Genomic DNA, 12,161 nt, shown 5'->3' on the forward strand with positions numbered 1-12,161 from the left:
AGCATTCTCAAAAGGACTTGCACTGTGCTTGCACTGACAGTGGCTGGTTATTCTAGGTTAGCACTTGGGCTGGTTGAAAAAAATAATAATCACAACCCCAAAAATGCCTTTCTAAAGCCACAATGTGATTAATTCAATAAAACTTCACACAAGTGGATATCTTGCATGAAAGAAAAACAGTGGCAGTAAGAAACTTGCAAACTTGGGGGGGGTGGAGAGATTCCCAGCATTCCTTAGTAATGTTTATTATTCTGTTACAAACACCTCTGAAAAGAATCATTTTTTACCTAGTACAACTACACCCTGAAAAATGATATTTAATATTGTCAGTTTGCATTTCTTAGTGCAGAAAGTATTGCTCTCGTGTGTAAAGATTCTTTTCCATTTGGATTAATACAGGAGGCTACTCTCTGTGTGAGAGAAGGAAAGGCAGAAGGGTTAATGATTGTTTGGGTTATAACTTCTGGGAAGCTGCTTTGAAATAGTTCTCTTATCTCTTCCAATTAATGTCATGCTGACTATAAATATAGGCCAGAAGAACCCTGAGTTTTACTTTTCACTTTCTATCTCTCTCCCTTCTGGTGTGGTGTTTCTGTTTCTGTATAGTGTTCAGGTTCAGTCTTATTATGAGTTAGGTTTGTAAGTGCTGCAACTCTGTATGCAAGTCCTGATTGTATTGGATTTGATAACCATTACACTACATTTGCCTTCAGCAGAAGTAAAGCTCTGTGGAATGAAGTACTATTGCCTCTGGTCTATTTTTTGGAACTCTGCTGAACTCTGCAACATGTTTAAGGTTTTCCTACACATGTATGACACACGTATGACAAATATAATCTACTATTAAAGCAATGGGCAGTGCATGGAATACATTTATTTGTAGGTATGAGGTTCCTACATGTGTATAATACACCTGTGTTCAACTGAACAGACACTATAAACAACCCACCTCATCAACCACAATTTCTGTAAAGGCGTTTAGCGCTCGCTCAACATTTGATTTTTGTTTGGTTGCCACAAGGCAGTAATTTTCCATGATGCGGAGCTGCACATGGCCTTGAGCTGTCTGGGGCTTCAGTTCTTTTAAGAGCTTCTCTGCTGTTCTCACAGCCAGCTGCACAGACTCTTGCTTCTCTGTTGAGCTACTTCATACATACATGCATAAAAGAAACAGCATCAGTTCTTGTGTATCAGAAACTCTGCTTTCCATTACTCAATCGGGATTTTGAAAATAGCTAGAATGAGCCCTACAAAGCCGGCTGACAATATCACGCAAGTTTAGCCTTTAGGAGCCTTTAATTATATATCTGTCATCAACTTTTATCCGTGATGGATTTTTATAGAAATCAGTAAAAAATAAAATAAAATCTGGTTCCCATCATTTCCCCGCTTGAATTCAACCCGTCACTCACTGCTGGCACCCAAAAAGAATTTGTAGAGACTCTTCCATGTGCCAGCCAAGACACACCAAAACAAAACACTGCACTAAAATACTAAAAATCTCATTGCCACTCACTTTGCGTCACCGTCCAGGTGTTCAAACACTTCACCTCCCACTGTTTCATTGTCAGGGTTCAAGCAGATTTCAATCATATTATAAACAGCGTTTTGTCCCCAGTCATTGTCTTTCCTCGCTTTGTTAAAATGTCGAAGTGCATCATTTGGTTCGCCTGTGTACCTAAACAGGAAATCACACTTGCATGAATTGAAACACAAGGAAACTGGGAAAATGATGCTGGCAGGCAGCTGTATTTGGAAAGGAAGAGTCCAAAGAGAAAGAAACGAGGGAGCAGAGAGCCAAGGAGTTGCAAAGCAGGAGTAGAGAAGTGGATCTGGCTGGTGGGCAGGATCCAAAACTCCCATGCCCCAAGAGCCACCACCTGTCAACCACTTGTCATCGCATGACACCAAGTGACTCAATTTCAAAAGGAAGAATTTTCAAGCTGTAATTTGTTTTTTGACTTTGGCACATTTACAGGGCCATAGGGAAAAGGCGGCAAATTCAAAAGACCCTGAATAGGACCAGCAGCAGAAAAAGGAGAACTGGGATCACCCTCTAAGTGCACTCTTGAATCTTCCATTTAAGGTTGACCCCACAAGTTTACCTGTCCTGTGTGTGACATCATAAGATGTCAGCAGATAGATAGGTGGGACTTTGTTTGGGCCAAACTATCATTAATCCTGCAGAGTGGAAATTCTCCCATCACTGTTGCAAAGGTAGGAAGGACAAAGAAAACAAGTAAACTGAAAGAACCAGACATTAACACTATTTGAATTTGCTTGGCTGGCGTGTCATGAAAGCAAAGGAAACCAACCCTTTCTCACTGACACTATACTAGTGATTTTCTAGCCACACCTACCAAAGATACAATCCTTTGCAATAGTGAAAACCTGGGTCCAGTTTTGTCCTGGGGGAATGTTTCTCAGCCATGGCAATAAATCTTGGAACTTCTTCTAGCTTTCCAGCTCTCCTTAACAGGTCAATTAAACGTGATAGCGTTGCATAATTATCTGTTAATGTAAGCATTCCGGGCATTACAGAAAGCAAGCACATTGTGAAAATGAAACACAAGAAAGAAGCATAAAAATCTAAGAGTGTTAAGTAAAACCAGAACTATGTTTGATAGGCAGAAGGGGGACCCCTCTGTGCCAACAGAGAGATGCTGGTGTCACACTCTGCAGGCAGCTGACGGAATCCACCCACTCTTCTAGCATGGTGGAAAGGGAGCCTGCATTGCTCTGCCATCAACGTGGAGCTTTAGTATAAAGATTTGTTAAAAGGGAGCCATGAAAAGATCTGATGCTCACCTGGGCTGCGTTCCAAAAGCTGCTGGAAATGAAACACCGCTTGTTCATAGTCTTGTTTCCTGAACATGAGGTCAGCCATCATCTACAAGCACAAAGCAGAGATGCTAAGGAAACAGAAAGCAACACAAAACCTTCTCCGCAGCAATTTTATCCTGCAAAATCAGCCTATACCGAAGTGCGAAACTCAAATGGGCTAGAGGCTAAACTCTTCTTCACACACCAAATGCCCAGGGGCCACACCCACAGCTGTTAAAGAACAAAAATCAACCAGCTTCAATGGTTCCTTGGGATCTGCATTGGGAGCAGTGATTTTTTAAATTTTATTTTGTTTGTAAGTGATCTGGAGTCGGGGTGAGCTGTGGGATGGCCAAGTTTGCTGATGATGCCAAATGGTTCAGGGTAGCAAATACAAAAAGGGATTGTGAAGAGCACAAAAAGGAACTCCCCAAGTTGGGTGAGCGGGCATTAAGATGGCAAACATGATTCCATGTAATAAGTGACTGTAAAAATTCATGGTATATGCTAATAGGATCTGAACTAGCAGTGGCTGACCAGAAGAGAACTCAGGATCATGGCAGGTAGTTCCATAAAAATGTCATTTATGTAGAGAATGGCAGAGTTGCTATGAACCACATTAAGGCTCCGCAATTGTTTGACAGCCCTTGCTTCTGCATACCTCTTTCTCTCATAGGTTTCTCTCCATTTTCAGAGGTTAATGGGTGCACCTTTAGTCTGTACCCCTCTGTTTACGGACAGGCAATGAGGCCAAGGAGCAGGGCCATTTCTGTAGTGGCTCCTATGCTCTCAAACACCTGGCCAAGGGAGACTTACCATGGAATCTTTCTATATAAAACTTTAGTTGGCTTGGGAAAAACCATTTGTATCAAAAAGCTTTTGCTTGTTAATGCCTGTCAACTGTCAGCATTTGAGTTTAGCAAATTGCTGGTGTTTTTTGTACTAAATGTTAAAAGTTTTTTTTTAAATAATTTTGTTAGATTCTCTTTTGACATTACAGTGGAAACTTGGTTTGCAAGCATCTCAGAAGTTGAATGTTTCGGCTTTCGAACGCTGAAAACCCGGAGGTAACGGCTTTCGTTTTCAAATATTTTGGAAGTCGAACAGTCTTCCGGAGTGGATTACGTTTGAAAACCGAGGTTCCACTGTAGTTCTTACCATCAGTACATTGCTCTGAGTGCATATTTCAATAGAGAAAAGCTGCTCATGCAAGAGAGGTGTCCCTTTATCGTTTTTCTTAAAACCTAAAATAATGTCATTAAATAGTCATCCTACAGAGAGCATGTGTATAACTGACCATGGCAGCTGGCGCATTATCTGGATCACTCTTCAGCAACAGAGCACACTGGCGCTGGCATGCATCCACATCATCGTGTGCAAGGTACAAACGGGCTAGTTCTAGCATCACCTGAGGATTAAAATATAAATAGAAGCTCTTCGCTAATTTCTCATTCTATTTACAACATGCATCCCAACCACCACACCTCTTAAGCAAGGCCGGAGGGGAAACGGTTCCTCTTGGTGCTCACTGACCTTGTTGTCCGTTTCACAATGAACAAGAGCTTCTTTGTAGAATTTAATTGCTTTCTCATAGTTCCGCTGGGCTGCTGAATGCTTTGCTATCTCTGCACAAATTTCAGCTGCTAGTTGCTTCTGTACAGGAACCGCGTCCAGCTGCTCTATCTGAATCCGCTTCAATACTCTGGCCTGCAATTCCTGAGCCTGGTGGAAAAGCAAAAGAGGCTTCCAATAGGAAATAATAATATCGGATGAAGTTTGGGGGGGGGGGATTTGGAGCAAGTTGTGCATTTTAAAAAGGACCAATTCTCTAAATCAGTATTGTATGTGTCCTTGTCTTGATATGTGCAACATAAGAGTCGCAGAATTGTAGAGTTGGAAGGGACCACAAATGTCATCCAGTCCAACCCCCCTGCAATGCAGGAATCTTTTGCCCAACGTGGGGCTCGAACCCACAACCCTGAGATCAGGAGTCTCATGCTCCACCAACTGAGCTCAGAGGCCAAGTTAACTCTTGTGCTTGACTGGTGGGAGCAAACAGCTGGTCCTTTGTTGCCTGACATACCTTAACAAATTGAATCATAGAATCATAGAATCATAGAGTTGGAAGAGACCACAAGGGCCATCGAGTCCAACCCCCTGCCAAGCAGGAAACACCATCAGAGCACTCCTGACATATGGTTGTCAAGCCTCTGCTTAAAGACCTCCAAAGAAGGAGACTCCACCACACTCCTTGGCAGCAAATTCCACTGTCAACAGCTCTTACTGAACAGTCAAAGGTCTGTAAGTGGAAGGAAGTGACTTTTGTAAGGGATGGCAGGAGTTGTTTTAATGTCACTAATGTAAAATAGAGAGGGGAAAGTTGAAGTCACCAAACACATGCAATAGGGGAATAATTCATTATCACCATTAAAATGTTTTTTGTTCTGCTGGGACTACTCATTGGGTGACCTTGGGCCAGCCACTGCATCTACATCTAACCTACCTCACAGGGTTGTTTGTGAGGTTTAAATGAAGAGGAGCAGACCATGTGCATTATCTTATTCCTTGGAGAGAAGGTATGATACAAATGCAATAAAGAAGTACAGTGGTACCTCAGGTTAAGTACTTAATTCGTTCCAGAGGTCCGTACTTAACCTGAAACTGTTCTTAACCTGAAGACCACTTTAGCTAATGGGGCCTCCTGCTACCGCCGCATCGCTGGAGCACAATTTCTGTTCTCATCCTGAAGCAAAGTTCTTAACCTGAAGCACTATTTCTGGGTAAGCGGAGTCTGTAACCTGAAGCGTATGTAACCTGAAGCGTATGTAACCCGAGGTACCACTGTAATAATAATATCAGACCTGGACCATTTTAAGCTTGATCTCCTCTATCGCTACCAGGTAACCAAGTATCTCTCTTCTGCTACCAAAGGCCTAACACGCCAATATTTAATATTTCCTTACCTGTTGTAAGGAAACAACAGCATCGTCCGTCCTGTCCATTTTGCTGTACACCTTTGCCAGAAGAACATGGTAACGCGTATCTTCCATCAGAGAGGACAAATCATTTACTGCAGAAACATAGAGATATATTTGATACAAAGTCTTGACAAATAGTGATCTCTTTATTTCTTAAAAAAATATGAAGCAAATAAGATGTACGTACCAGACTCATGATCCAAAACTTGCCGAAGGACTTTTACTGCTTTTTCATACTGGTTCAATTTCAGCAATAGCTCTGCCAGGTCGTAAGAAAGGAAATTCTGCTGCCCAGTTTTCAGAGCAGCTTCATAATAATTGATTGCCTAAAATAATAAATGAACAAACAAATAATCTGAAAGATCCTGTTTGACATTTCTGAAGGAGCTGCAGGTGTCAGAAAGGAGAAGATTCCCTGACACTCAAATGGAAAATTACGCTTGCCATTTGAATATCTTAGCTGCCTTCAGACTATCTTAGCTAGTAAATCAATACTTTGCACAGATTAATAGCTAAATATAAAACTAAAGGCAAATTTCTTTTTGATACGTCCGTATTTTGTTCTGGTCACAGCTCAATAATTCTTTATATGGATTATACATATGTTTAAAAAATCATACACAAACCTGAAAATAAAATATCGCAGAAGGAACCTGCAACAAGATATGATGTGCTTTGAATTAGGTCAATGAACATTCCTAATCTAAGGGTTAAGAGTTTGCTGCACTGTCAGCCCCAGACCTCAGACCATGCGCATGTGTGCCTGACAATGCATCCCCCAATCCCAATTTCTCTCACCGCAAGGATCTTTTAAGCTGTAAGTAGTCTGTTTCTTAGCAACTTTAATAGCCTTTGGGTGACGGCTAATTTTGATTATATGAAGCACTTTTCTCTCTGATCCTGTGACCATCCCCAAAGCCCACAGTGCCCTTCATAGGCCAACAGTTTAAATTCTGCATGGAAAATGAAACTGGGAATGGGAGTGGCAACACTGGAAAGATAAGGCATTGTCCTCCATCATGCATTGACAGCTCTCTCCATTCATGAACAAGCCAAATACCATAGGCACGCAGTAACACTTGGACACTTACAGGGGCATTTGGGCGTCGTGTAATCCATATGTGGATATTTTTTATTTTCTTTTTCAGACAGATTTCCAGTGCATCAGAGAGGAGTCTTCTCCTTCCTCTCTCCCTCCTTCCTTTAACCCCCTCAAGTTGTTTGTTACTGTTGTTTGTTTTCATACAAACAATATTAACCTAAAAATTATTATTTTTTAAACCTGCATTTCGCTTTGACCCACAAAAACCACCCTCTTCTGGCTAGCTGGCGTCGTTTCACTTTTGTACTGGTCAGCTGCTGCTACTAAAAACTTGGGGAAGGAAGAGCTGGATGGAGGAAAGAGAGAGCTAGAAACTTCAGAGCAGAATATTTTAACATTCTTCATGCTGCTAATTATTTTTGTGTGTGCACATCGACATCCACAATCCTGGGCTCTTCTGGAGGGCAGGTTAAGTATTTCTGGAAATGTTACAGAAATGATTGTATCGGGATGCATGCAAGCCAGTCTTCACATACCTTTGTATACTTATGAGTCTTGACCAAGGCATTCCCAATTTTGCGAGCCAATGCTCCATCCTTTAGATTCAACTTCAAAGCCTGTTCATATATCACAATGGCTTCTTCAGGCTAGAGTAAAGAAAAATAACAGTAAGGTCATGAGAAGCCCAAGCATGAATGATTGCAAGGCCTATTTATCTATATCTACCGTATTTTTCGCCCTATAGGACACACTTTTCCCCCTCCAAAAATGAAGGGGAAATGTGTGTGTGTCCTATGGGGCAAATACAGGCTTTCGCTGAAGCCTGGAGAGCGAGAGGCTCTCGCTCTCCAGGCTTCAGGAAGCTCTGCGCAACCCTCCGGAGCCCGGCGCCAAGCTGCGCTGGCCTCCGGAGGGTCGCGCAGAGCTGCCTGCGCTCCCGGGCTCTGCGCAGCTCTGCGCGACCCTCCGGAGCCCGGCGCCAAGCCGCGCCGGGCTCTGGAGGATTGCGCAGAGCTGCCTGCATTCTGAAGCCTCGGGCGCACTGAAGAGCGCGCCCAGGCTTCGCACAGCTCTAGGGAGACCGGCGCGGCTCCCTAGGCTTGCGGATAGCAGGCTGTTCTGGGGGCTGGGGTTGGGGGAAGCTCGGGCTTCCCCCGCGCCAGCCCCGTGCCTGGGGGGGAAATAATTTTTTTTCTTTATCCCCCCCCCAAAAAAAACTAGGTGCGTCCTATAGGGCGGTGCGTCCTATGGGGCGAAAAATACAGTATATCTATATCTATATCTAGTATATCAATAGAGATACAACAAAACCAAACCAAATAATATTAATCAGAAGACAAGATTCCAGTGGGGAGTCTTGGGATAAGGCAAGGGCACAGAGCCAAGTGGGGAAACAAAACTCTGAAGAGCCTCATGGTGATCCCATTTGGTACACTCTCTTTCCACTTTCCCTCTTGAGGGGCAGGCAGCCTTGTAAATAAACCCGTGAAAGTTACTATCCTGCAAGGAGGAAGTAACAGACAAAAAACTGCATTTCTGTGTTGGACACAGAGGAGAGGGGCTTCCCTCTAGTAACTTGCTTGGTTTTGTCAACTGCATGCAATTCCTGGTTCCATATGTCTACCAATGTCAGCATGCGACAGCAGCCACACCCCAGGAAGCGGCTTCAGCTGGCTAGCTAAACCAGGTGAGAGTAGTCAATGGGTTTCAAACCCTCAGTGAGTTAGGGGCTTCCCCTGCATACAAAGACAGGCTCCAACATATTGAGCGGATGAGAACAAGTATGGGTCCAATGGTCAAGAAGGCAGTTTCTACACATGCTCTACAGCAGCCATAGGCAAACTCGGCCCTCCACATGTTTTGGGACTACAACTCCCATCATCCCTAGCTAACAGGACCAGTGGTCAGGGATGATGGGAGCTGTAGTCCCAAAACATCTGGAGGGCCAAGTTTGCCCATGCCTACTCTATAGGGAAGTGAGGGGCAGATGGGGCTCGTCAACTTGGAAAGGTAGCCCATCAAGGAGAAGGAAAACTTTGATCCTAAACTTCCACACCTTGCAGGTAAGAAAGGCTTCGGGAGTAAACCCAGAGGAAAAATCCGTACCCACTGCCTTGCAGGACATCTTCCGGAGAAGAAAGGCTAAGGAGTAACCCTACACAAATCCAAAATGGAGTCCCTAAGACTGTTGGATGGTGCCTTGTATGCCTCTTTCTGGCAAGCTGGTGCCAAAGTATTCTTTTGATTTTCTTTGGACCACATCGGCAAGGCTGAGGGGGGGGGGTCTTGTCATCTGGGCAGCCCAGGACCTCCATACACACTACCCAGGCTTGCGCCCTGGGGAAGTCACTTCAGTGCTGCTAACACAGCAGTTTGACTTCACCTCCAGATGGGGCACTCCATTGTCTCTCATGACAAATGGATGCCAAAGACAACAACAAAATGTCTACAAGGCTGGGGTCAGGGCTTGTGTAAGCCAGTACTTTTCACAACAGAGGTGCTCCTTCCCAAACTGAAACCTTCTAACCATAACCCCTAAAGCTACAAATGCTTATACCTCCTGGATATTCATATATGCATCACCAAGGAGAAGAAAGGTGTGAGAACTTGGAAGTTTCTCCACCAGGTCTCTGAAAATAAGAAGAAAGAAAATAAATCATGTCAATAGTTGAATCTGTTTGCTACTAGTGCAGTAAGCCAACTTTCAATGGCCAGGTATTTTTTCCCCTTTTTTGTTTAATAGACTGGTGGCAAAGGTTTGCTTCCTTTGTCTTCAGACGTTTCGATTTAACAAGGACAGAGGAGGTGTTCCAGAGAAAGCAAATTAAGACGAACTGTTATCCTGGAAATCTTAGTTTTAAGGAAGACAGCGAAATCTGCTATCTGACGTGCTTTCTTGTTGATACCAGTGCTGTAACAGTTGTGCCATAGAACACATAGCTAACTAAAGAATGATTCAGAAGAGCATCTTCATTCAAACAAAGGACTCCAAGAGAACAACTGGGATAATCATAACATCTGGAAAATTGAGTCTAGCATACTTACTGTAAGACTTTAAAAAAATTGAGGCAAGGGGTAGAAGGGGACACACTTTGGTTGGAAGAAGCAGATATCTGTGGGCTCTGAATACCTTCCCTAGGCACCGTAAGTACTAAAAAGGCACAATATTTTATTGACAACATTTTCCAAAGAAGCAAAACCGTACCATTCCAAAAGCAAATGGACACATCCTTGTTGCGGGGGGTTACAGGCTGAAACACAGTTGCCCTGTGACAGCTTCAACTGTAGACTAGGGATGGGGAACCTGTGGCCCTTGGGATGCTTTCGAGCTCCAGCTCCCATCAGCCCCAGTGCCACAGATGATGGGAGTTGTAGTCCAAACATACATAGAGAAGGGCACAGGCTGCTCACCTCTGCTGTAGAGAGAACAAAACTGCAGGCATACAGGTGTATGTTTCTGATCAATGCTGCGGTGACTCAGAGCTGTTTTCCCGACGTGTATTTTTGTTTTAAAGAATATTTCAAAATGAATGGCTTTTTTGTACATCAATGTACATCTACGCACAGTACTTTTCAGTGAAGTGGTTTATTTCTTCAGGAAGAAACAGGCACCAAATGAACCTGGTACATAGTATTATTATTATTTTGGCAAACTAAGCTCTTACCTGTAACAGCTTGCGTATAGCTTCCTATCCTTCCTGTGCTCCAGATAGATCTCTGCCATTTTCTCTTTGACTTGAACAAAGTAAGTCTGCTCTGGGGTTATATTCCTGAGCATCGTCAAAGCCGCTTCCACGTCGCCTTGCGCAAGGGCTAGGTCTGCATTAGCAATCATAACTCTCAGCTCTTCCGGGGTGCCAGAAAATTCGTTGATAGCATCTTGGAGGACTTTAATGGCTTCGTGCTTCAAAAGAGACCATCGTTCTTGTTAAATCTCTGCCTAAATTGCCCCTGCAAAAACTGTGGCTTTCAAACTTTGTACTTTCACAGAGACCATTCCACATCAAGGCATTTGCCCAGGAACCCCTGTGCGCTGGGGAGGCGACCATTGTGGCAGCATTCTCCCCTCGCACCCCAGTGGCACACAATGGTTTACACAGAGCACCACTAGACTTACTGGACCTCACCATTGCCTTGTGTGAATTAAGTCGGTACCCTAAAAAAGTACTTCCCTTGCAGGAAAGGGCAGTGGCAGTGAGCAAGCTCCAAAGAGATGGGGAACCCTCCAGAATAGGCGTGGGAAGCAGCATGTACAGAGGTACGGAGGAAATCTGAAAAAACATTTCCCCCTCTCCTTCCACAAATGGATGCAACCCATCATCTGTCACTGCCAGCAGGATGATCGCAAGCACTCTCTAAAAACTGTACTTCTGCTAACAGGTATCCAAAATTTGCAGACCACATCCAAAGGATATGTACCAGTTTGAAACAGAATCTCGTCATACCTGTTCGCCATTCAACCGATGAGCATCTACTAGTTCCAGATAGACGGACACACGATCGCTCCCGTCAATTTCAATCCTCTTTGTTTTTGACTTTGAGGAAGGTGCGGCGGCTCTCATTCCAGGCAAGTTCATTGCCATCTGCAGAGTTTTAACAGCTTCTGCTATTTCCCCCATCTTTATTTGGGCTCGAGCTTTTATTAAGTGGTACACAGGATGCTCTCGGACCTAATGAAGAGTACATAATCAGCATCTATGTCCCATACAGTCTTCCAAGAAGAAAAGAGAAAACCCTAACCATCTAGTATGTTAAATCATACTTATATTAGTGGGATAATTATGTACCGTATTTTTCGCCCCATAGGACGCACTTTTCCCCCTCCAAAAATGAAGGGGAAATGTGTGTGCATCCTATGGGGCGAATGCAGGCTTTCGCTGAAGCCTGGAGAGCGAGAGGGGTCGGTGCGCACCAGGTCGCTCTCCAGGCTTCGCGCAGATCTCCGGGCTCCCACGGCTTGCGGAGAGTTGCCTGCATGCCGAAGCCTGGGTGCGCTGAGCTCAGCGCGCCCAGACTTTGCGCAGCTCTCCGCAAGGCGTGGGAGCCCTGCGCTGGGCTCCCGCGGCTTGCGGAGAGTTGCCTGTTCTGGGGGCTGGGGTCGGGGGAAGCTCGGGCTTCCCCCGCCCCAGCCCCGCGCCTGGGGGGGAAATAATTTTTTTTTCTTTTATTTCCCCCCCAAAAAACTAGGTGCGCCTTATGGGACGGTGCGTCCTATAGGATGAAAAATACGGTACATTGTTTTGAGCGATTTACAAAAGTAATCTAGAATTACTAAGCTTTAGTACAGGACAACAGGAGTGGCTCTCTCCTGCTTTTAA

The 12,161-nt window shown here is 44.3% G+C and overlaps 1 protein-coding gene across 3 annotated transcripts in view; it reads right to left on the bottom strand.

Moving 5' to 3' along the window:
- Positions 1 to 12,161, bottom strand: part of TTC21B (tetratricopeptide repeat domain 21B) — a 30,494-nt gene that overhangs the window by 2,908 nt on the left and 15,425 nt on the right. For 2 of the 3 annotated variants that reach the window (XM_081023383.1, XM_081023382.1), the window contains exons 14-25: positions 11,289 to 11,513; positions 10,509 to 10,747; positions 9,401 to 9,473; positions 7,380 to 7,490; positions 5,989 to 6,127; positions 5,787 to 5,893; positions 4,357 to 4,545; positions 4,121 to 4,231; positions 2,809 to 2,890; positions 2,361 to 2,511; positions 1,517 to 1,678; positions 950 to 1,145 (exon numbers count right to left, since the gene is read on the bottom strand). In XM_081023383.1, the coding sequence (XP_080879509.1) occupies positions 950 to 1,145; positions 1,517 to 1,678; positions 2,361 to 2,511; positions 2,809 to 2,890; positions 4,121 to 4,231; positions 4,357 to 4,545; positions 5,787 to 5,893; positions 5,989 to 6,127; positions 7,380 to 7,490; positions 9,401 to 9,473; positions 10,509 to 10,747; positions 11,289 to 11,513 (1,785 nt within the window). The remainder of the gene's footprint in view (positions 1 to 949; positions 1,146 to 1,516; positions 1,679 to 2,360; positions 2,512 to 2,808; positions 2,891 to 4,120; positions 4,232 to 4,356; positions 4,546 to 5,786; positions 5,894 to 5,988; positions 6,128 to 7,379; positions 7,491 to 9,400; positions 9,474 to 10,508; positions 10,748 to 11,288; positions 11,514 to 12,161) is intronic. The other variant, XM_081023384.1, reaches the window with a different exon arrangement.

This window comes from Podarcis pityusensis (genome assembly GCF_964106645.2).
Source record: "Podarcis pityusensis genome assembly, chromosome: 1".
Lineage (NCBI taxonomy): Eukaryota > Metazoa > Chordata > Lepidosauria > Squamata > Lacertidae > Podarcis > Podarcis pityusensis.